Raw genomic sequence first — 26,118 nt, forward strand, 5'->3', positions numbered from 1 at the left:
CCAGAACTGAGACAGCATGGAGCGCTGAGATGTTGGAATCGTCTGTTTTATCTTTTCTATTGACTATAGACAATCAGTCTGTGTTGCGTTTCCATTGGATCGTCTTGTAGGCTGTTTATAGTTGTTTATGATTCACAGGCAAGCTTCAAGCTACTCTGTAACTCAGTGGTGTGCTAGGCAAGGTTTTATTCTCAACAATTGAGACAAAAATATAGGAATGTTGGTTCACATTTGCATAACAACACCAATATTGTAGTGTCTAAATGCCTGTCTACTTTCAACCAGTCTCAAAGTTACATGAGATGTGTGCACATAACTCGACTGTCACGGAAATCTTGTATGGCTGTCAATGGATGACGTGTGCAAAAACATGACGTAAAGCACACGGTGCTCAAGTTTAGTTTCTCTCTCAGCAAAGACAGACAGAGCCCACATTCACTTTCACGATCCCAAGCCGAACATCACATGCTATTTTCAACTGGGGGGCGTTTCCTATGTTCCGACGTTCCGGTGATTCAAAAGTGCCATGACCCCTTTCACCTCCCCTCAACCACCAAAACTAACTAGAGTTGCCCCTCTCTGCTCTCGGTCAGGGGGCCAAGCCTCTCTTGAAAGCCCCACTTGTTATACGACAGGTGCCCCTGAACTCTCTCAGCTGTCGAGGCAGAAAGGCCAGGGCCCGCTCTCAGCCCCGTGAAGACATATAATCTATAACACATTCCAGGGGCACCCTAATTAACGCCTACTAGTTTGGCCTCTTAGGATCTGGGCCTGTGTCCACAAACATATCAAAGTAGGAGTGCTGATCTAGGATCTGTCCATGTAATCTTATTAATTATTATCTTAAAGGCAAAACTGATCCTAGATCAGCACTCCTTCTCTGAGTGGCTTTGCCCTGATCTCCAAATGTTCAAGGACTTCATTATCAACTTCACTGTGTCTTTGATAATGATGACCAAAAAGAGTTGTAAGCTTAATTTGAGCATGGTTGCCATATCGGATGTGCCTTAGTCAGCTCCTCTATTGTAGTTTCTATGGCATGACAATGAAGGTCAACGGCGTTGGCTAAAGCACAGACATACCTGGCAACTGGGCTAGAGTTGTTATGGTTTGGGATTGAAATGTGTTCGATAATAATCGTTGTTTCTCTGAATTCAACATGACACTAATATGATACTTTTTGTAGACACATGAAGTCAGCTCAAGTCATGGAGAATTATCTCTTTATTTGTATTTCTTTATAATTCCCTAAATGTTTTCTTTGTTACGCATGGCCAAAACATACTTCGCATTCAGATATACTTCTTGGAACAAACTGATTTAATAAAATATTGTGTTTCAGATGTTTTCCCTGTTCTGAGAGAGCCTTTATTTACCTAGAGGGAGGCTGCAGTGCACTTGACTGGAAACACATGTAGAGTTAGCATGACGAAACTCTGAGTCAAGTGAGAGATTGTGCTCAGCAGCGATATCTCGGAATGAAAATCTTTCACATCTTTCTCATTGCTGCACTGATGAATCAGCTTTCCTGTAAGCCGTAACAACAGGAGTTGACTTAGCATGATGGATAGGTGCACGTACACTCCCGAATACTGCCCTAGAAAGTCCCGGGAAGTTCCTACAAAGGTTTAGTTAGGGTCATGTCGCAACAGTCATAACTTGAGTAAGTCTGTGTATTCATCATATTTTTGTATTCTGATACAGATACATTTGAAATGAGAGGGGGGGTGAGACATATGAGTGGGCAACACAGCCAGGAATGTGTGGCGAAGGGAAGGAAGTGGGAGCTGGACACAATGGGCTCAGAAGTCCGGAGTCGACAGCGCTACCCGTAGTCCGGACTCTCGCACTCCTATGAGTCAGTTAATAACACTTAATGACATCAGCCACGGGTCAGAACAATAGGGCTGGGCCCCAGAAATAACCTGTTATACCCTCGGTCAGGCTTTCTCCATCCTCGCTTGACCTGTGAAAAAATGCCTCAATCGAGGGAGTGTCATGATCAAGGGCAAAAATGAAAGCTGGAATGAATAGAAAGAAAATCTACAAATAAGACCAGCAAGGCTGCCAATAAGGGAACAGTCAGCTGGCAAGGCAAGCGTTCCTGACGATCAAGGCCAGCCCTAACCTTTTGGGGGCCCAAGGCAAGCGTTCCTGACGATCAAGGCCAGCCCTAACCTTTTGGGGGCCCAAGGCAAGCGTTCCTGACGATCAAGGCCAGCCCTAACCTTTTGGGGGCCCAAGGCAAGCGTTCCTGACGATCAAGGCCAGCCCTAACCTTTTGGGGGCCCAAGGCAAGCGTTCCTGACGATCAAGGCCAGCCCTAACCTTTTGGGGGCCCAAGGCAAGCGTTCCTGACGATCAAGGCCAGCCCTAACCTTTTGGGGGCCCAAGGGAAGATTTGGTGGAAGGGGGAAACACTTTTTAGTGGCTTCCTCTTGACGTCTGAGAGAAATGTTTCAGTTTTAAAGTAAATATCCTGCAGTTCTACACTTTTTGCCATGGGGCGGAGAGAACATTTAGCACTTTTATAACACATTTCCTGCAATTATTCCCATTTTGCCATAGGGTGGAGAGAAATCTGTGCAGTTTTAAAGCTAATGTCTTGATATTCTAAAGATTGTGCCATGATTTATGCCATGTTAATGATATTGAGTGATTGTCAGTAACTGTCATAACGAGAAAAACAGCTAATGCACAAACACATTTTGAACTTGCACTTCTACTATTCCAACTCTCCAAAGTAAGTTGAGAGCAGTTCCTAAGCAATCGCTTATGTCACTTATGCCTGGGGCCTGCCCTGCTAACAATGATGAATGCGTGGGAATGGAATGAAAGAGGCTATCTCGCCTGTTATCTTTGGTATGTGTAGGGCTGATAAAGGGAGATTCCAGCTCTTTTAACATCAGGTTCTGTAGGCTACATTCCTCTTGGGAAGGAAGGCAGTCCGGAGGAAGGTGGGCTTATTTCTCCACTAGGTGAGCTGTTAGGAGGCTAAAGAGAGCAGGGGCCATATGTGTCAAGCATCTCAAAGTAGAAGTGGTGATTTAGGACTAGTTTTCCCTTTTAGATCATAATGAATAAGATCACATGGACATGGGGGACCTGATCCTAGATCAGCAGTCGTGCTCTGAGGTGCTTTATGAATACTGGCGCAGGTCACACACGCTCTCCTGTAAATGGTTTACATGTATTGTGCATTCGGAGAGTATTCAGACCCCTTGACATTTCCCACATTTTGTTACGTTACAGCCTTATTCTAATATTAATTCAATAATTTTTCCCTCATCAATGTACACACATACCCCATAACGACAAAGTGAAAATCATTTTTTAGAAATGTTGGCAAATGAAACAGAAGTACCTTATTTATATAAGTATTCAGACCATTTGCCATGAGACTCGAAATTTAGCTCCACTGCATCCTGTTTCCATTGATCATCCTTGAGATGTTTCTACAACTTGATGGGAGTCAACCTGTGGTAAATTCAATTGATTGGACATGATTTGGAAAGGCACACATCTGTCTATATAAGGTCCCACAGTTGACAGTGCAAGTCAGATCAAAAACCAAGCCATGAGGTCGAAGGAATTATGTCGAGGCACAGATCTGGGGAAGGGTACCAAAAGATTTCTGCAGCATTGAAGGTCCCGAAGAACACAGTGGCCTCCATCGTTCTGTGATATCGCCGTTAAATTATTTTTTATAAATTTGCAAACAATTCTGAAAACCATTTATTTGCTTTACATTATGGGGTATTGTGTGTAAATTTATGAGAAAAAAAATAACAATTTAATTCATTTTAGAATAAGGCTGTAACGTAACAAAATGTGGAAAAAGTCAAGGGGTGAATACTTTCCAAATGCTCTGTCAGTCAGTGGTTTCACACGTAACCGAACCTGTTTTGACGCTACAGTGGATATTTTGTGGAAGTTTGACAGAATGGGTAATTAACATGACAGGGAGCTCTACTTATTTATATATATTTTTTTTTACATAGTTTCTTTCTGAAATAGCGGGAAACCCAAAAGCACCCAAAAGCATGATTTACCGGCGACGACAAGCTGCCATTGGCATAACGTAGAGCTTTCTGTCTGTAAATAAATAGGGTAGTGCTTGACACCTCTGACCCCATGATCTTTGACCCCTGCAGGTGTCAGCCTGAACCCCATCATTGTCTACTGTTCCAACCAGGAGGAGATGGACCTGTGGTTTGGCCTGCTCAAAGAACACATTGAGATCAACGGGGGCACCCCCATTGCACCTCTCGAGACCTACACCAGGGTTAAGGTAATCAAATAATACTGTTTCATTTGTATGGCAGGTCAGATGGAATTGAAGGAAAGAAAACCAGTTGAGTAGGCCAACGTAGGAGCTACACCCTGGGATGATCCTGATGTTAAAAAGTTGTCCATCAGCAGGATGTGTTGAGTCATGGCTGTCTCTCCTTGAGGGCATCATGATCCCAGGGAGCGGTCATGACTGTGACCGCACCACGACCACATCACTAGACTCACATCTGCACTGGGTCATAGTATGGCTACACCCACATGTGTGGAAAAGGCTGATCACATACATTAAATAGGTGATGAAATACAAGTATCAGGGCACAGTTCAGAAATGCAATGTTCTGAGAATGACAACAAAAGCAAAAAATAATGAATGCCGTGTTGCTTCTGTACCACCTGCAATAGTAACAGCTGGTGTAGGAACAATTTGTTTCATTATACAGTTGTATACAATATATTATTTACGTATGACTGTGCCACTATTAAATGAGGAAAAGCCCCAAAGTTATGGCAATAATAGCTCATACGGTGGAGAAGTTCTGCTATGTGTTTAATGTTTATCCTTCATAACTGGTGTGGTAAAGTTGATTATTTCCATGTCTCGCTATGTCTACCTGTTTCTAGCAGAAAGTAGAGGAGAGCACGGAGGGGAGAGAGGAGCTGAGGAACTCTATCAGTAAAGAGCCCATCTATGAGTGGGAGGGTTCTCAGCGTGAGAGTCTGGGGCCCATCACCTATGTGACCAAAGTCCACCTTCAGCACCTCCCATGCCAGGTACAACACCCACCTCACTGAAAGGCTATAACCTGTCATGTTACTGAAACATTATAACCAGTCACTGAAATGTTATAACCTGTCATGTTACTGAAACATTATAACCAGTCACTGAAATGTTATAACCTGTCATAATACTGAAACATTATAACCAGTCACTGAAATGCTATAACCTGTCATGTTACTGAAACATTATAACCAGTCACTGAAATGTTATAACCTGTCATGTTACTGAAACATTATAACCAGTCACTGAAATGTTATAACCTGTCATGTTACTGAAACATTATAACTAGTCACTGAAATGTTATAACCTGCCACTGAAACATTATAGCCACTAAAACATGACGTGTCAGTAAAAAATTATAACATTTGGCCATCTTCTCTGGAAGTTTGACATGAGTATCGAAATATCACCAAAACAAAGAACCCTGAATGCGCACAATACACTTGCTCATAAACAAAGAAAGCATATTAAGATAAATGAATAAGATAGTGTGTTCATGGTCTTGACTGTTGCTAAGTCGTTTTGTGAAACTAGACGATTCGTGGAATTGTCCAGTAGACAGTTATGACTCCAACCCATTATCAGACTGACAGCAGGGATCTGAGAATGAGTAAAAATAACATAATCAATCAATAGCTTTTACCGCAGAGCTCACTGTCTCACACACACAGTATTATATAACTAACATTGTGGGGACACACAATTCAGTCCCATTCTAAATCCTATTTTCCCAAACCCTTACCCTGAAAACCTAACCCTAACCCTAGCTCCTAAGCCTAAACCTAATTCTAATACCAATTCTAACTTTACCCCTAAACCCCCTAAAAATAGCATTTGACCTTGTAACAAAAAAAAAAAACTAAACTAAATGTTTTGTTTGTTTACTATTCTTTTGGAGACTTCTGGTCTCCACAAGTATAATTAAACACGCACACACACACACACACACACACACACACACACACACACACACACACACACACACACACACACACACACACACACACACACACACACACACACACACACACACACACACACACACAAGGAGTGGGCGGTGTTGCTGTGACTCTATACCTTGTGGAAGGGTATGGGCATTAAAGGAGTCTACTACAATTACTGAGACTCCTACAAAACATGTTACTCTGCTAGCCAAACAGGACAGCAACCAAAGAAGTACATGCTGCCCATTGCTGACTAGGCTTAATCCTATCAAAAAACATGACTCATGTAGCCCGAGGGTAAACCTGCAAATTAATGTTTGGTGGGAAATAGCGGTTGGCTGGTTGAAGTCTCCGGGGGGGGGGGGGGGGGGGAGTTTGAGGGCTCGTAAACTGGGTGTGTGAAAGGCAGTTGCTTGGCTCAAGCAACAACTTGACTCACCTCACAGCTGTAACGTCTCACCTCACAGCTGTCTGTCAGCCACGCACACATGCAAGCACACGCACTCACACACGGTCGGGGAGATAACAGCCCACTTGCATTTAGCTACTGTTTCATTGTAAGGGCCTTTAATATTTGACACAGAAAGCCCAGTAGAACTGTGTAACAGCAACACTGCATCTGACGTGAACACACATTAGCTCTAAGACATGACACTTCATCTTCCACTGAACACAAGATACAATCTAAATCAAATCAAATCAAGGTTTATTTACACAGCACATTTCAGACATGGAATGCAAAGCAATGTGCTTCACAGGAAAAAATGAATAAAAAACGATTAAAATAAAAACTTAAATATTTACTACACAACAAACATAAGAGGATAAAAAACTGAAGAATAGCATAAACTGAATTACTAAAAAGCACCCTAAGGAAAAGCAAAGCTAAAAAGTTGTGTTGTAAGATCTCTTTTAAGTATGTCCACAGTTTCGGCCCCCTCAGGTTCTTTGGCAGGCTATTCCAGAGGCTGGGGGCATAATAACTAAACTCTCTATGCCTCTTGGTCCTGAGTTTTGGCATAGTTAAAAGGCCAGTGGACCTGAGGGACCTACTGGGCACATAACTTAAAAGCATGCCTCATGTATTGGGTGCACAATTGTGTGCTTTCTGTCTGGTCTTGTTCAGTACCCATGCTGCAGCAGTTGACCAATTTTGCAGTTGACCAATGGCTTTCGTGGGTAGACCAGACAGGAGAGCATTACAGTAGTCAAGCCTGCTTGTAATGAAAGCATGGATGAGTCTCTCTGTATCAACCTGAGAGACAAACATCCGCACCATGGCTGAACATACTGAACATTGAATTAGCTATTGAATGCAGTGAGAGTTGATTGTTGCTATTGTGTCCACTATAGGAGCATAGTGACAGACTACTGGTGATGTACCCCACCACTCTGATCATCCTATCAGAAGAGTGCCACGGCCTGTTCTACAAGGTAATTTTAAAACGTCCCGCTGAACCATGGATAGACTCTTAGCTAGCCTGGTCCCAGATCTGTTTGTGGCATCATGTCAAATCCTTGTCATGCCAAGGAGTTGGCATGAAATCATAAACAGACTGGTACTCAGGCTTACTCTTAGCTGCAGTATAGATATTTAGCATACAGTAGATGTACTGCTCTGACCCTAGTCTCACCTCTAGCTCGTATGAGTGACTCATAGCCTATGACAGCTTAATTACACTCAAGGACATACTTTGTCATGTTTGCAATCGTCTCCCTCTGACCTGTCTGTGTGTCAGAAGTGTGTGTAACAGTGTGTGTGTGTGTGTGATCACAGGGGAAACTTCCACTCAACATGATCACTGTGACCACACCCTGCCAGGACGTCAAGCCCAACACCTTCATGATCGAAGGTAACTTGACCGCTGAGCTACACTCATTTTTAAATCTAAATTGCAAATTAAGTTCACTTAAGTGCAAATTGCCTCATGCACACTCCAATGAATGACTGAATCCATGAACTGGCTCTGCTTTCCCAGGCAAGCTTATAAACCCTATCGTGGTGTCCTGTCTTGATAAGAGGGAGTTCTGCGACTGGATCCAGTGCTTCAAAGCCTCTGATGTCCCCGTGCTCAGTCCCCCGCCCCCTGTTTATGACATCATCTACACCCCCACGCCGAGAGAGGTGAGACAGCATTATATTGGAGGCTATTGCCATATCAAGGCTATGAATATTGCATTAATGTACCCATTCTAAGTTACCTTGTTTTGGTTTGGTGCAAGCACGTTGTCTTATTTATGATCCATTAATATGCAACTCAAACTATATTCCACCTCAATTGGAACTGTGTTCGACTGTCCGTTTGGTTGGTTTCATTTGTTAACACGTCGTGCTGTATTGTTCCAACTAGGCTCCAGAGTTTGACAGGTGGAGTGTGAACAGCCAGAGCCAGGGTCGGAACAGCCAGGGTCGGAACAGCCAGGGTCGGAGTGAGTCTCTGAGGCTGGGCCAGTCCCACAGTGGACGGGGTTCAGGGTCTGGAACCCACCACCTCCAGTTCCCCCCCAGACACGAGGACAACCCTCTGTCCCCAGGGTACACAGAACCCCTGTGTGTAAGTGTGCATTTAAACACTTTCTACCAGACCTGGATCAAATACATAGGTCAAATACATTCAGATACTCAAGCTGCGATTGGTTTAGGTTGTCCAAGGCCTGGTTTCCTGATAGCGATGGAACTTACGAGTGTTTTAACGATGCATTGTTCCTATAACGGCCAGAATTGTCATGTGCTTCCCAGAACACCACGTAAAGAGAGCGTTCACAAGTGCATCATTGGAGCATGTGTCAATACTGAAAGGATAAAAAAAAAGGCAAGCGCTGATCTTGGATCAGCTTTCTCCATTCAAATCTTACCTTGACATTCGATTTATTCCACAATCCTGACGACGGATCAGCTCCTAGAGAGATATTAGGCAACAATTACAGACAGCGGCCCACAATTAGCAAAATAAGACTATTAAATTAACATGAAATTGCAAACTCCAAGCTCAATTAAGTACACCTCAAAAACAGTGTTCGAAAGTACTTGACCGAGGTCTGCTTTCTACTAAGAAACTAGAGTGAATTTGAGTGTGTACTACTGGTATGCCCATGTAAAGTTAATGTATGTACTTTTACACCACCGCATGTGGTGTTGTAAGGCTCTGCTCTGTGGTGGGGGTATTTACGTAGCTGGTATAAAGCATGTATCTGATGTCCACAGGACTCTATCATGAAAGAGCTTGTTTGTTTTGGTGGAGTTGGGCAGAGCAGTAGGAGCACTTTTCGTTTCCAAAGGTTAATTATTAACCAAGGTCTAGACCGTGCCTCTCCTGTTACAACCCAAGCCAACGCTGAAGTCCTGAAGCCTCCCGAAAATGAGATCAAAACATATTTGTTTTTTCCCTCCGATATAACACCATAAAGACACATTTGACCATAAGAAATGAGGGGCACTTACTCGCTGCCTTAGCAATCAACAGGTTACCTGAGAACAGAGAGACCTCAAGAATCAACAGAAGTGCCGTACGCTATCAAGACCTTGATCGGACTCCCTAAATAACGAAGGACCCTGCAGACTGGTCGCTCATCCAATTAGCTTATAGAGGGAAAAGCTCTCTGCCCAGAAACATGTTGTTCTTGGTGTGTGTAGCCTACTTTTAGCTACTGAACTGCACCTCCCCGGTACAAATTAAGATGATTTGAAATCTTCAACTTTCCTTGCTTACACTTTGGCAGCGAATAACATCAGCTAGACTTTGGGTGCTATTTAAGCAAAGCAGGAATACAACTTTACTTTTCAGGGCGGGTATAGGAACAATAGCATCATAACAGGTTCGCCAGATTACAGATTTGTTTGAACTCTTTGGGCCAATTTCCCGGATCCAAATTAAGCCCTGGACTAAAAAGCATGCTCAATGGAGAATATCTTGGTGCTTTATAGTTCAGAACGAGACTTAGTCTGAGTCCGGGTCCGGCACATCCCTTTTGTGTTAATTCGTATCACCCCTGTTAGTTTTGATGTTACTGACCATCTTGACCGTTGCCCTCTGTCTGTGTGTCCTTACAGTACAGTTCCAGTCGGCCCACGTCCACCGAGATGGCTCGACTGGGAAGCCGCAGCAACAGCGTGTCATCCCACACTAGGCCCGAGCGCGACCTCCGACCTTTGTCGCAGCGCTACTCCTCCCCGCAGCGCTGCTCCTACCTCACCCCTGAGGGGCCGGTGTACAACATGCCCTACTCAGGCCTGCACTGTGACCGCGCCAGCACCCAACAGTATCTGGAGAAGGCCCCTCTCGTCAAGGTACTCGCTAACTTGATTATGGAATATTCCCTCTGGGACTATGCTTTGCTGTTCATCATGTGTGCAAGAACCGAAACAGTTTACCACAAAACAACAGGGCTGTCAGTTAAAGGAGTAGAAGGATAGTTGCCAGCGGTGTAAAACGATATGTTACAGTACCTATCCAGCTTAATTCAGTAGATATGTCTTAGGGAAGATATTACCCCATAAATGCTGGACAGGGAACAACTTTCCGTAACCTTCGGCTGTCATTGGGTTCCTAAACTAAATCAGACAGCACTCAGGGAGAGCAGCCTATTTTACGCCGCCCCTCTAAAGTCACTAAAGACAGATAAGTGTAGCAGGCTAGCGGCATACACTCCAGGAGTCACATAATGCACACAAACTCGGACAGTTGTCACGCTAGCAGACTACACCCTCCAACCCCTCTGTAGATCATGTCTGAGATTAGCCCCGTCTCTCCGCTTGGTAACCCTACCCTAAATCCCAGCACTAAGTGTGGCTTAAATGATTAGCGTCTGCTAGTCCCCGAGCGTGAGAGCGCTAGAAAAGAGAATGTCCATTCATGTCCTGTGCTGAGAGCAAAGACTGTGAGCGACGGAATAATAATGATAACCGCTGGAAATCCCTGTGTGATCAGTCCAACAGCTGGAGCACTCCACAGACGTCCCTGAAGTACGCGTCGCTTTCTGCCCCCCAACGGCACTCGGACATGTGCGCCCCCCGGCAGCCCCTGTCGCCCCTGTATGACGAGCCCTGCACCCCCGACATCTATGCCCAGGAGGAGGAGAGCCGGCTCAGGCAGCAGCCAGCGGTAAGTGGGTCATGATACTGGATTCAAGAGTCTCAGTTTACACCACAAGCATACCCGGGAATTTCAGTTGTGTGTCTGGACTCTAGTCTCAGCATTGACACATTGGCAGGTTTGAGGTCCATTTCTTTTCAGTGGCTTTATATGCATGACTGTCATTGGACAGATACTTCATCCAATTAATAAGTGCTCGTAGCGTAAATTGGGACATTTCATTTCAAAACATTTTCCATGTTCAATTCAATTCCTTTCAATCAATCAAATCTATGTGACCCTTTTAACATTTCTCACAAAAGTACTTTACTACTACAATTCTACCTCTATTGCTACTACCAATTTGACCTTATGGCTTTCTAATGTTCTTTTCCTCTGACCCTCAACAGCAGTGTGTGAGAGGACCACCACAGCAGCAGCAGGACCCTCATCTCCTACCCTCCTCCTTCCAGCTGCGCACCCCTCCCCTGGGCAAGCGCTGCCGGAGGAGTCTCGTACTCATCCAGGGCCAGGGGCTGGAGATGGAGGGCCCTCAGGGGCCAGACCAGAGAGCTAAGGCCGTCTCCAGACTGAGGCTGCTGCCTGCACCCAAAGCAGTGCAAGAGGAGGTGAGAAACTGAAACTCAATGACTCACAATCACAAAGCGTTACTGCTGGTCCTAGATCCCTCCTACTCTGAGACACTTTATATATACCGGCCAATGCAACTTACAGTGTGGAGTTGTAAATGCAATATTTATTTGACCTTGTATGTATGGTAAGCATGTGGCTGGGATTCAATCCATACTGTGTTGGAGCATTGTAGCGCTTGACATTCAAAGGTAATTTCTAATGAGAGCTTGGGACTATAAGGTTCTATCTTAGTTTTTGTCAAAATTATAGTTATTGACATAGCCTTGTTCTGTTCAATGTTCTCTACCTACAGTATGTAGTGCTCTAAATATCCCAATTCATGTTGTTAAATAAAAATAATGCAAGATAAAAAATGCTGACACCATTCAAACCAATGAGGGTTCGGAACTTTAAAGCCAATTATCTCAGGATCATCTTTGTGCAGATATAACCTTGTATTCCCAAGCTCTCGAATTAAGCCGACATCCACAGCCCTTACCTTGAATGTGATCTCCACAAACACAGGAACATTGCCTTTAAAAGGCACACTGTCGACAGCGCTGTAAGGTTTAAATTCCGGCCATAGTTAATGCATTATGGATCAATCATATTTATTTTTGAATACTGTGGGTGTTATGGTGAGTGAATGAGGACCCAAAAGCGAATCAACTTAAACAGAGCTTCTTTAATTACCAAACATAGGTAGGCTCAGATGGACCGGCAGATTCCGACAGGACAGGACAAGGTTACAGCAAACATGACGGCAGTCTGGTTCAGGCATGAATGACACAAACAAACAAGAATCCGACAAGGACAGGAGCAGAAACAGAGAGAGATATAGGGACCTAATCAGAGGGAAAAAGGGAACAGGTGGGGAACGGGGTGAATGGGTAGTTAGAGGAGACAAGGGACAGCTGGGGGAAAGCGGGGGAGAAAAGGTAACCTAACACGACCAGCAGAGGGAGACAGGGTGAAGGGAAAGGACAGAGACAAGACAACATGACAGTGCATGACAGTACCCCCCCACTCACCGAGCGCCTCCTGGCGCACTCGAGGAGGAAACCTGGCGGCAACGGAGGAAATCATCAATCAGCGCACGGTCCAGCACGTCCCGAGAGGGAACCCAACTCCTCTCCTCAGGACCGTACCCCTCCCAGTCAACTAGGTACTGATGACCACGGCCCCGAGGACGCATGTCCAAGATTTTACGGACCCTGTAGATAGGTGCGCCCTCGACAAGGATGGGGGGGGGGGGGGAGACGAGCGGGGGCGCGAAGAACGGGCTTAACACAGGAGACATGGAAGACCGGGTGGACGCGACGAAGATATCGCGGAAGAAGAAGTCGCACTGCGACAGGATTAATGACCTGAGAGATACGGAATGGACCAATGAACCGCGGGGTCAACTTGCGAGAAGCCGTCTTAAGGGGAAGGTTCTGAGTGGAGAGCCAAACTCTCTGACCGCGACAATATCTAGGGCTCTTCGTTCTACGCTTATTAGCAGCTCTCACAGTCTGCGCCCTATAACGGCAAAGTGCAGACCTGACCCTCTTCCAGGTGCGCTCGCAACGTTGGACAAAAGCCTGAGCGGAGGGGACGCTGGACTCGGCGAACTGAGATGAGAACAACGGAGGCTGGTACCCGAGGCTACTCTGAAAAGGAGATAGCCCGGTCGCGGACGAAGGAAGCGAGTTGTGGGCGTATTCTGCCCAGGGGAGCTGTTCTGACCAAGACGCAGGGTTGCGAAAAGAAAGACTGCGTAAGATGCGACCAATAGTCTGATTGGCCCGTTCTGCTTGACCGTTAGACTGGGGGTGAAAGCCGGAAGAGAGACTGACGGAAGCCCCAATCAAACGGCAAAACTCCCTCCAAAATTGAGACGTGAATTGCGGACCTCTGTCCGAAACGACGTCTGACGGAAGGCCATGAATTCTGAAAACATTCTCGATGATGATTTGTGCCGTCTCTTTAGCAGAAGGAAGCTTAGCAAGGGGAATGAAATGAGCCGCCTTAGAGAACCTATCGACAACCGTAAGAATAACAGTCTTCCCCGCTGACGAAGGCAGTCCGGTGACAAAATCTAAGGCGATGTGAGACCACGGTCGAGAGGGAATAGGAAGCGGCCTGAGACGGCCGGCAGGAGGAGAGTTACCGGACTTAGTCTGCGCGCAGACCGAACAAGCAGCCACGAAACGACGCGTGTCATGCTCCCGGGTGGGCCACCAGAAACGCTGGCGAATGGAAGCAAGCGTACCCCGAACGCCAGGGTGGCCGGCTAACTTGGCAGAGTGAGCCCACTGAAGAACGGCCAGACGAGTAGGAACGGGAACGAAAAGAAGGTTCCTAGGACAAGCGCGCGGCGACGGAGTTTGAGTGAGTGCTTGCTTTACCTGCCTCTCAATTCCCCAGACAGTCAACCCGACAACACGCCCCTCAGGGAGAATCCCCTCGGGGTCAGTGGAGGCTACTGGAACTGAAGAGACGAGACAAAGCATCAGGCTTGGTGTTCTTAGAGCCCGGACGATAAGAAATCACGAACTCGAAACGAGCGAAAAACAGCGCCCAACGCGCCTGACGCGCATTAAGTCGTTTGGCAGAACGGATGTACTCAAGGTTCCTATGGTCAGTCCAAACGACAAAAGGAACGGTCGCCCCCTCCAACCACTGTCGCCATTCGCCTAGGGCTAACCGGATGGCGAGCAGTTCGCGGTTACCCACATCATAGTTACGTTCCGACGGCGACAGGCGATGAGAAAAATACGCGCATGGGTGGACCTTGTCGTCAGAGAGGGAGCGCTGAGAAAGGATGGCTCCCACTCCCACCTCTGACGCGTCAACCTCGACAACGAACTGTCTAGAGACGTCAGGTGTAACAAGGATAGGAGCGGATGTAAAACGATTCTTGAGGAGATCAAAAGCTCCCTGGGCGGAAACGGACCACTTAAAGCACGTCTTGACAGAAGTAAGGGCTGTGAGAGGAGCTGCCACCTGACCGAAATTACGGATGAAACGACGATAGAAGTTCGCGAAGCCGAGAAAGCGCTGCAGCTCGACGCGTGACTTAGGGACGGGCCAATCAATGACAGCTTGGACCTTAGCGGGATCCATCTTAATGCCTTCAGCGGAAATAACAGAACCGAGAAATGTGACGGAGGAGGCATGAAAAGTGCACTTCTCAGCCTTCACAAAAAGACAATTCTCTAAAAGGCGCTGGAGGACACGTCGAACGTGCTGAACATGAATCTGGAGTGACGGTGAAAAAATCAGGATATCGTCAAGGTAAACGAAAACAAAGATGTTCAGCATGTCTCTCAGGACATCATTGACTAATGCCTGAAAGACAGCTGGAGCGTTAGCGAGGCCGAAAGGAAGAACCCGGTATTCAAAGTGCCCTAACGGAGTGTTAAACGCCGTCTTCCACTCGTCCCCCTCCCTGATGCGCACGAGATGGTAAGCGTTACGAAGGTCCAACTTAGTGAAAAACCTGGCTCCCTGCAGGATCTCGAAGGCTGAAGACATAAGAGGAAGCGGATAACGATTCTTCACTGTTATGTCATTCAGCCCTCGATAATCTATGCAGGGGCGCAGAGACCCGTCCTTCTTCTTGACAAAAAAAAACCCCGCTCCGGCGGGAGAGGAGGAGGGGACTATGGTACCGGCGTCAAGAGCTACAGACAAATAATCTTCGAGAGCCTTACGTTCGGGGGCCGACAGAGAGTATAGTCTACCCCGGGGGGGGGGGTGGTTCCCGGAAGGAGATCAATACTACAATCATACGACCGGTGTGGAGGAAGAGAGGTGGCCCTGGACCGACTGAACACCGTGCGCAGATCGTGATATTCCTCCGGCACCCCTGTCAAATCACCAGGCTCCTCCTGTGAAGAAGAGACAGAGGAAACAGGAGGGATAGCAGACATTAAACATTTCACATGACAAGAGACGTTCCAGGAGAGGATAGAATTACTAGACCAATTAATGGAAGGATTATGACAAACTAGCCAGGGATGGCCCAAAACAACAGGTGTAAAAGGTGAACGAAAAATTAAAAAAGAAATGGTTTCACTATGATTACCAGAAACAGTGAGGGTTAAAGGTAGCGTCTCACGCTGAATCCTGGGGAGAGGACTACCATCCAGGGCGAACAAGGCCGTGGGCTCCTTTAACTGTCTGAGAGGAATGTCATGTTCCCGAGCCCAGGTCTCGTCCATAAAACAGCCCTCCGCCCCAGAGTCTATTAAGGCACTGCAGGAAGCTGACGAACCGGTCCAGCGTAGATGGACCGACAAGGTAGTGCAGGATCTTGAAGGAGAGACAGGAGTAGTAGCGCTCACCAGTAGCCCTCCGCTTACTGACGAGCTCTGGCCTTTTACTGGACATGAAGTGACAAAATGACCAGCGGAACCGCAATAGAGACAGAGGCGGTTGGTGATTCTCCGTTCCCTCTCCTTAGTCGAGATGCGGATACCTCCCAGCTGCATGGGCTCAGCACCCGAGCCGGCAGGGGAAGATGGTAGTGATGCGGAGAGGGAGGCGACGGAGAGCGCGAGCTCCTTTCCACGAGCTCGGTGACGAAGATCAACCCGTCGCTCAATGCGAATAGCGAGTTCAATCAAGGAATCCACGCTGGAAGGAACCTCCCGGGAGAGAATCTCATCCTTTACCTCTGCGCGGAAACCCTCCAGAAGACGAGCGAGCAAGGCCGGCTCGTTCCAGCCACTGGAGACAGCAAGAGTGCGAAACTCAATAGAGTAGTCTGTTATGGATCGATTGCCTTGACATAGGGAAGACAGGGCCCTGGAAGCCTCCTCCCCAAAAACAGATCGATCAAAAACCCGTATCATCTCCTCCTTAAAGTCTTGATACTGGTTAGTACACTCAGCCCTTGCCTCCCAGATTGCCGTGCCCCACTCACGAGCCCGTCCAATAAGGAGAGATATGACGTAGGCGACACGAGCAGTGCTCCTGGAGTAAGTGTTGGGCTGGAGAGAAAACACAATATCACACTGGGTGAGGAACGAGCGGCATTCAGTGGGCTCCCCAGAGTAACACGGCGGGTTATTGATTCTGGGCTCCGGAGATTCGAAAGCCCTGGAAGTGGCCGGTGGATCGAGGCAGAGATGGTGAACCTGTTCTGTGAGGTTGGAGACTTGGGTGGCCAGGGTCTCAACGGCATGTCGAGCAGCAGACACTTCCTGCTCGTGTCTGCCTAGCATCGCTCCCTGGATCCCGACGGCTGAGTGGAGAGGATCCGAAGTCGCTGGGTCCATTCTTGGTCGGATTCTTCTGTTATGGTGAGTGAATGAGGACCCAAAAGCGAATCAACTTAAACAGAGCTTCTTTAATTACCAAACATAGGTAGGCTCAGATGGACCGGCAGATTCCGACAGGACAGGACAAGGTTACAGCAAACATGACGGCAGTCTGGTTCAGGCATGAATGACACAAACAAACAAGAATCCGACAAGGACAGGAGCAGAAACAGAGAGAGATATAGGGACCTAATCAGAGGGAAAAAGGGAACAGGTGGGGAACGGGGTGAATGGGTAGTTAGAGGAGACAAGGGACAGCTGGGGGAAAGCGGGGGAGAAAAGGTAACCTAACACGACCAGCAGAGGGAGACAGGGTGAAGGGAAAGGACAGAGACAAGACAACATGACAGTGCATGACAGTGGGTATAATCTCCATTTGTTGTACTCTATAATAATCCCCCCTAAAGTACTATTTGTTGTTCTTGTACATGCGAAGCAACTTTGTGTCCTCATCTTTTGACAGAGGGTCTTCCCCGTGATGCCTGCTATGAACACCACCCAGATGCTATATGGTTTCTCACCAGGTAAGAATGTCAAGCGTGCTCATGTAAACTTGCACACTGCACTCACAATGGAACAACATTCTTCACCTTGTACTGTTAGGACCAGAAAATGATACTATGTTATGCTATGTTTTAAAACTGAAACAGCAAGTAAGTTGGTTACCTTTAGCTTACTATGTATTTAGCATTTCTTTCTGACAAGAAAAAGGAATGCTCACCATTTCAAACCTCTCTATGATATTGTCACATCGTCAATCACACACTTAAATCCCACTAAAATCAGCCTTAGTTGGTAACAATTTGCTTCAACATCCTCAATGACACAGAAGCCTATTCATAAGGGGACTGTATTTTTACCACTTCCAAGAAAAACAGGGCATATTTACACATACAGTATAGGCCAGTATAGTACAGAACGGTAGACTATTGGACTGGGTGTGTTTGTCACTGTCAGCATGCAGTCAGACAGGCTATCTCTGCAGAGAGAAAAGTGCAGGAAATGCACAGGTGTGCCAATGAAATGGAGCTTAGGCCAGCTTTAAATGCCATGTGTGCAGGTGTCTCATGGGGGGGGGGGGGAATCCAGTGTAAGAGAACACTGTTCCAGACAGGGTTACTACCAACTGTGATTGACAGCACACAACTGGGCAAGGGCTGCTCTCTCTAGCTCATATCCATGGGCCCTTTTATCTAATATAAAAACAGGATGCGTTTTAAGAGGTTATCTCCAAATATAACCTGTAATTGGATATTAGGACATTCCCGGTGATCATTTCAAGCTCTGTGTCTTTGCACAATTCCCAGGAGAAAACAGAGGACAAACGTGGGTGATGTTGTATAGGCATGCCACAGTACTGGTTTTACAGCACAGTACGTTAAGCCGAAGAAGGCAGTTCACACCATGAGAGAGTTATATACATTGGACCTGGTCCCAAAACTGTTTCCCAATCTGGGCGAGGCCTTCTATTCTTCTTCTTCTACTGCTATCAAACTAAAAGCCTGGGAATCGTTTCTCTTGCCCCCACAGATCACAACTCGTACCTTGAACCATCTGAGCCAGATGACCAGCAAATGGACTATGATAACATTTGGGAGTACGACTGCAATACTGGGATGATTCAGCCCATGTCTGGAATTTCACCACACCGGACGGGATTAGACTTCGGGGCCAGAGGCCTGGGTGCCATGGCTACCAACCAGCAAAGATGGTTATAAAACCAAACAATGGACTGGCGCTCGTCTGGACGTGTGCAAACAACAGATCCCCATCAGAGAGCCATAAAAAAAACACTGTGGAAGCTCACTACTGCATATCATGCTTGTGTCCTAAATGGCACCCTATTCCCTATTTAGTGCACTGGGCTCCGTTTAAAAGTCATGCTCTGTATTGGGAATAGGGTGCCATCTGTATTTGTTAGATATTCAGTTGTCAGAAGAATGCTTTATGTGGGTGTGATAAGAGTACGGTATTTGTATTTAAGCTGCACTACTGTACTGTATGTTAACACAGATAAACATGATTCAGCAAAATCACTTTCCCACACAACAGTATGAAAAGGTAGGAAACAGCCTGATATTGTAGCATTAATGAAAGTGCAAAATGTACATAGTTTTTAACCCGGTGCGCTTGAAATTGTATTTTTTCCCCTACTGTGTGTAGGCTACTGTGCACTGCATTGGGCTTCATATTTTACATTTTGTGTGTTTTTGTACTATTTATGAACATTTTCTTGAAAACCGTCCTGTTTCCATGCTTTTTTATTGTGTTAACTTTTTGATTCGTATATTATATAATTATTATATTCTATCCTCAGACGACTTGTCTTTGGTTGTAAGCTGTAAAAAGCATTCCACAAAGCTAAAAATAGCAACATCTGCATTATTTATTCAATGTTCTGAAATCACAAAGCAAACTTTGAGGGCTTAAAAGGACTTTCTGCATTGTGCTGCTACCTCTGCCAAATGTTGCTCATCTTTGTGTGGCTTGTTTCTTCTACTTTGTTTGAGGTGTTATTTTTTATTTACAATAAAAAGTACATTACATTTCTCTTATTCTTGCCAAATGCTTTGAATATCAACTTGGACTGATAATATTTGATTTATACTTTTGTTATTTTTAGTGATGTTTAGTAGTAAGTAAACTGAACAAAAATATAAACGCAACATGCAACGATTTTACAGGGTTACAGATCATATAAGGAAATCAGTCAATTTAAATAAATTCATTAGGCCCTAATCTATTTATTTTACATGACTGGGCAGGGGCGCAGCCATGGGTGGGCCTGGGAGAGCATAAGCCCACCCACTGGGGAGCCAGGCCCAGCCAATCGGAATTAGTTTTTGCCCACAAAAGGGCTTTATTACAGACAGAAATATTCCTCAGTTTCACCAGCTGGCCCGGTGGCTGGTCTCAGACAATCCCGCAGGTAAAGAAGCCAGATGTGGAGGTCCTGGGCTGGCGTGGTTACACGTGGTCTGCGGTTGTGAGGCTAGTTGGACGTGCTGCCAAACTCTAAAACAATGTTGGAGGCGGCTTATGGTAGAGAAATGAACATCTGGCAACTGTTATGGTGGAGAGTTATTCAGTCAGCATGCCATTTGCACACTCCCTCAAAACGTCAGACATCTGTGGTGTGTTGTGTGACAAAACTGCACATTTTAGAGTGGCCTTTTATTGCCCCCAGCATGAGGTGCACCTGGGTAATGATCGTGCTGTTTAATCAGCTTCTTGATATGCCACACCTGTCAGGTGGCTGGATTATTTTATCAAAGGGGAATGCTCACTGACAGGGATGTAAACACATTAGTGCACCAAATTTGAAAGAAATAAGCTGCGTATGTAACATTTCTGGGATATTTTATTTCAGCCCATGAAACATGGCACCAGCACTTCACATGTCAAATCAAATTTTATTTGTCACATACACATGGTTAGCAGATGTTAATGCGAGTGTAGCGAAATGCTTGTATGCTTGTTGCGTTTATATTTTTGTTCAGTATAGTTATGACCTGAAACAAACTAAGACCTTATGTAAATAGGTAACACTTTCATGAACAAGCATTAGAAAACAATTTATAAATGTGTTTAAGCATTACAATTCATTAGCATGTTATCTAGTATGTATAATAATCAATAAAGCATTTTAAACATTTATGAACATTTTTAAAAATTGATAATGGTTCATTAATAAAAGTCAAAGAATTACATTTGAATACGGGTTACGATGATAGTAGAGTTCCAATGTACAACAGACAAGCTCCTTTGAACGAAAAGAAGACAATGGATCAGATAGATGTATAAGGAAGATTGACTTCAAATCTGATATTTTCAACCGTACTGAGGAATGCCATTTCAAGAAATGTTTACTAGTCAGGCTCTTTTTCATAAAATTAAATGAATACATTTTGCAAAAAGAGCACATTCCAGTAGACGTGTTATTTCACCAAGGACCTTAAATCTGTGACGCTTTTCTCTCGTTCTCGTTCATAGCCCAACGTCGCCGTCTGCTGGTGAAAAACTTAATTGTATTGGAAATGGAATCACGTTTTATGGTGTGCTCATCTATGCACACTTTACACACACACACACACACACACACACACACACACAATCATCATATACGCTGCTGCTACACTGTTTATCATACATCCTGATGCCTAGTCACCTTACCCATATTCACTGAACAGTGTTATAGAAATAGTTGCGGTGGCAGCAATTTGGCTGAAATACAATGTCAGGATTGTGACTTCAACATCAGAATTAATGTGTTCAACTTTTGAACTAATATTGATCATAACACACACAAATCGGACAGTATGACATTTAATGTTGGGTATGGTTATATGGATTGTGTTTTACAGTTTTTAACAATCGCTAGGACCCATTTCTCAATAATTAAGTCACTTTTTCAAAACTCTTCACACAGTGAGCACAACAGCAGTCTATGTGGGCTAAGCTGTGGATCATTTTTCATTTTTTTGGCACAAAATGCATTCAATGACTACATCTTTCAAATTTCCTGAATTATTTTCTCACTCAGACACGACCACCACCAAAACCTTATGCACCTACGGCCAATTTGCACATGTTTACATACTCTTTTCAAAACTGTTAAACTTGAATTCAAAACCTAAAATAATACAAACTTGAATAAGACAGCAATTTACTACATTTCTACAGGCATACCGTATCAAAATATATTCCAAATCTAAAAAATGAAATACTATCAAAACAATTAGACCAACCACAGCTGATTCCCATTGTCGCTGAACACCTACCCAGGTGTTAGTCTTTCAATTACATTACCATCTATACAAAATGGGACATTTTAGGAATAATGCTGTACTCTAATGTAAACATGGACCCAGCCAGAGATAGAGAAGTGGCTGACAGAGGAAGAAGAGTGGCTGGGAGATGGAGAGAGGTACATATGCGTGGTGGAAGAAGACTGAGAGGAAGATCAAGAGCTGTAGTCCCAGATGAGATTAGGGTTACTATAATTGATCATGTAATAAATCATGGTGTATCAAGGAGAGAGGCTGGTCTGAGAGTGCAGCCTAATCTGCAACACTCAACAGTGGCATCTATTGTGAGAAATTTCCGGCAAAACAACAGGTAAGATGTGCATTCTGCAAGGGCATCTGACTGAACTGCACATTACAGAAGTAAATTGAGCAAAGCCCCACACTTGTGTAATTGTTTTTGTATTTCTGCTTAGGACCCAACGGTTACCTCCTACAGGCGGGAGAGGTAGGATTTTCACTGCTGTGCAGGAAACTGCAATTGTTGATATGGTCATCAGAAACAATGACATAAAACTCATAGAGATTGTTGGCAGACAACATTACATTTGGAAATATTCCCAATGTAAGCATAACAACTATTTCTAGAGTCCTGAAACAACATCAAGTCAGGATGAAGCAGTCGTACACTGTCCCCTTTGAGAGGAACTATGATGGAGTCAAGCAACTCAGGAACCAATATGTCCATGTAAGATGACTATAAAATACAGAACTGGTTTTGAGCAAAACAGGGCAGAGGCACACAATGGCATGTTTAGGTATAATGTAAACTACCGTAATAGCCTAACTCTTATGTTGCCTTGTGGATTTATTTTAGAGAGTCATGGAGATTGAAGCCAGGCAAACACCCCACATAATCATCTTTCTGGATAAGGCTGGTTTCACCCTGGCCTAAATTTGGCAGCGAGGAAGGAATGTGATTGGGAAAAGAGCCACAGTGGATGTCCCGGGCCAGAGGGGTGCCAACATCACAATGTCTGTAGCAATATCCTCTGATGGATTGCTGTTACACAAACCGCTAATTGGGCCGAGCGTCTCATTACATTCCTGGGTGACCTCTATGGAAGGTGAGGAAAGGGTTGCAGTGAGGCGAAATCGGCCCACGTTTGTTATTGTATGGGACAATGTGGCATTTCACCACTCCCATGCAGTCACAGAGTGGTTTGCAGCCCATCCTAGGATGGTGTCACTTTTCCTCCCACCTTACCCTCCATTCCTCAACCCCATAGAGGAATTATTTTCTTCATGGAGGTGGAAGGTTTATGACCATCATCCACATGATCAAATGTCCCTCCTGGACGCAATGAATGCTGGATGCCTGGAGATTCTTTCCTATGTGCATTGCCCAAGATGACATAAGATGTGATCTGAATGAGAACCTGTGGCCAAATGCAGCAGATAGGGTTGACTAGCATTGCTACTGTATCTCTATCGGTAGATGGTGTATATACAAATTCTTGTATTTTGGAATCCCTCAATGCCAAAAAATGACATAAAACATATTGAAGCATGATGCATAATGTCTGATTCATTCCTGTAACATATACTGCAGGGAATTCTAAACAGTAGAGAGGTGTCATTCTTGTTTTGTAAAGAAATGTTACAAAAGAAAACATTGTGTAATGCTGTTGTTAGTGTTGTTTAGGTGATTATTTTCTGAGTGACAAAGTGTGCTTGTCGGGTGACGACCTTTGCTAGTGTTATGGCGGAATGAGTTGATTTGAGACATGTATGAAGTGTTTTGGTAGTTTTAGTGCATTTTGGATGTGAAATGAACTGCTGTGCCAAGCTGAAAGTTGGTTAGGAGAACTGTGTGAAGAGTTTTGAAAAAGTGACCTAAGTATTGAGAAATGGGTCCTAGCAATTATAAAAAACTGTAATTAGTAAGGGAGACCAGTGAACAAAGTAACACATGGTAAGTTGTATCAACTATGCTGAACGAAAATATAAATGCCATATGTAAAGTGTTGGTCCCATGTTCCATGAGCTGAAATAAAAGATCACAGAAATTCTCTCCAATTTTGTGCACAAATTTGTTTACATTCCTGTTAGTGAGCATTTCTCCTTTGCTAATATAATCCATCCACCTGACAGGTGTGGTTTATCAAGAAGCTGATTCAACAGTATGATCATTACACAGGTGCACCTTACGCTGGGGACAATAAAAGGTCACTCGAAAATGTGCAATTTTGTCACACAATACAATGCCACAGATGTCTCAAGTTCTGAGAGAGCATGCAATTGGCATGCTGACTGCAGAAATGTCCACCAGAGCTGTTGCCAGATAATTTAATGTTAATTTCTCTACCATAAGCCACCTCGAGCATTGTTTCAGAGAATTTGGCAGTATGTCCAACCAGCCTCACAACCGCAGACCATGTGTAACCACACCAGCCCAGGACCTCCACATCCAGCTTCTTCACCTGTGGGATCGTCTGAGACTAGCCACCCAGACAGATGATGAAATTGCGTTTGCATAACCGAAAGTCTCTGCACAAACAGTCAGAAAAAAGGTCTCAGGGAAGCTCATCTGCGTGCTCGTTGTCCTCACCAGGGTCTTGATGACAGCAGTTCGGTGTCGTAATCGACTTCAGTGGCCAAATATTCACCTTTGATGGCCACTGGTATGCTCTGGATCGACATGTACGTGTTCCAGTTCCCATCAATATCCAGCAACTTTGCACAGTCATTAAAGAGGAGTGGGACAACATTCCACAGGCCACAATCAACAGCCTGATCAACTCTATTCGAAGGAGATGAGGCAAACGGTCACACCAGAGACTGACTGGTTTTCTGATCCACGCCCCCTACATTTTTATCTGTGACCAACAGATGCATATCTGTATTCCCAGTCATGTGAAATCCATAGATATGGGCCTAATGAATTTATTTAAATGGACTGATTTCCTTATGTGAACTGTAACTCAGTGAAATTGTTGAAATTGTTGCATGTTGCATTTTTATTTTTGTTCAATGTAAATATCTAACCCTACCACTCCAGCATCCCTGCACATTGTAAATATGGTATTGGCACTGACCCTGGAACTTCGATTTCTCATGTGTTTTTGATCTACTTGACTTAACAAAAATTATTATAGTAGTACTGCATTGTTGGGAAAGAGCAAGCAAGAAAGGCATTTCACTGTACTTGTGCACGTGACTAAAACTTAGGAGTAGGAGTTAAAGGTGTTCTTTGTGTTGTTTGGGATTGCAATTTTGAAGTGTTGTTTTAACATCATAGTGATTTATATTCTGGTAGTATTGATATTATTTTGGAAGTAGTTTATACATGATACTATATTGCCCCCTGGTGTATAAAACCGGACAGAATACATTAGACAAACAGCCGTCAACTCAGAAACATATTTGAAACGTAATACATCCGCAGAATAAACCATACAATGACAGCGTCGTGTAATAGAGGTAATCAGCCTTCATAATGTGTAAAAATATATACTGGCACAGTCCTAGTCTCCTAGCAACAGAAATCTGGTTTGAATGAGTGCTTTATACACATTTGTTTTGCAAGAGGGTATGTGATGAATTCATATAGAAAAATACTATGAAGTTGATTGAATATTCAAACATCTAAATTATTCTCAATTATATTGCCTCAGAATATTCCGCATACATAGGTTTGTTTTGCTCCTAGCAGAACTCAGCTAGGCGAAGCGAATGTCTCAAAAAATTTGAAAAAAGCGGCAATATTATTGTTGTTTGTCCCTCTTGAGCCACTGTCGCAACATCATAGTCCATAGTTTTTTGCAGAGGAAGTCTTAGATGCGTAAATGTACATCTAATTATGATGTTTGGTGCAGCATTTCTCAAGTGAAAAAATGTGCGTCTCTTGGCTAAGGATTTGGTCATTTAAACCCTTGTTACGGGCTATAATTATCTATAAACGTTTGTTTTTGATAGCCAAATGACATCAACTGACCTCAAAACACTAATCAAATGGCATACACACAGAAATACTTTTATCATACACACTAGCTCAACCATTTCAATGCAATGGACCATAAAATGAATTTCTAACTTCAAGATGATCATATTCATACGTCATAGTGCAAACATTTCAGTTACAGCAAAACATTGATTTTGGTCCTTTACATTTTTACAAGAGGATACCACAGATTTCACCCTGGGGGGTAAATGTCAGATACATGATGTAAGAGGGTCCGAAACATACAGTATTCAGTATCCCTTGTCAGCATTTCCATGGAAAAAGCAGGTTTGGAGTGTCGTAGCTGTGCAGGTTGACTCACTGTCGTAGCAGTGCAGGTT

General features: G+C 44.5%; 1 protein-coding gene across 2 annotated transcripts in view; it reads left to right on the forward strand.

Moving 5' to 3' along the window:
• The window catches only part of LOC110491836 (uncharacterized), a 28,307-nt gene extending 8,732 nt beyond the window's left edge, over window positions 1-19,575 (forward strand). The window contains exons 6-16 of one of the 2 annotated variants that reach the window (XM_036946735.2): window positions 4,155-4,291; window positions 4,918-5,064; window positions 7,369-7,449; window positions 7,793-7,868; window positions 7,995-8,140; window positions 8,367-8,570; window positions 10,067-10,303; window positions 10,944-11,117; window positions 11,498-11,716; window positions 17,493-17,553; window positions 18,560-19,575. In XM_036946735.2, coding sequence (XP_036802630.1) covers window positions 4,155-4,291; window positions 4,918-5,064; window positions 7,369-7,449; window positions 7,793-7,868; window positions 7,995-8,140; window positions 8,367-8,570; window positions 10,067-10,303; window positions 10,944-11,117; window positions 11,498-11,716; window positions 17,493-17,553; window positions 18,560-18,747 — 1,670 coding nt within the window. In that variant the 3' untranslated portion in view covers window positions 18,748-19,575. Of the gene's footprint in view, window positions 1-4,154; window positions 4,292-4,914; window positions 5,065-7,368; window positions 7,450-7,792; window positions 7,869-7,994; window positions 8,141-8,366; window positions 8,571-10,066; window positions 10,304-10,943; window positions 11,118-11,497; window positions 11,717-17,492; window positions 17,554-18,559 lie in introns of both variants that reach the window. The other variant, XM_036946734.2, reaches the window with a different exon arrangement.
• Window positions 19,576-26,118: the final 6,543 nt, after the last annotated feature.

This window comes from Oncorhynchus mykiss, chromosome 16 (assembly GCF_057628025.1).
Source record: "Oncorhynchus mykiss isolate SJ-2025 chromosome 16, ASM5762802v1, whole genome shotgun sequence".
NCBI classification, from domain to species: Eukaryota; Metazoa; Chordata; class Actinopteri; order Salmoniformes; family Salmonidae; genus Oncorhynchus; species Oncorhynchus mykiss.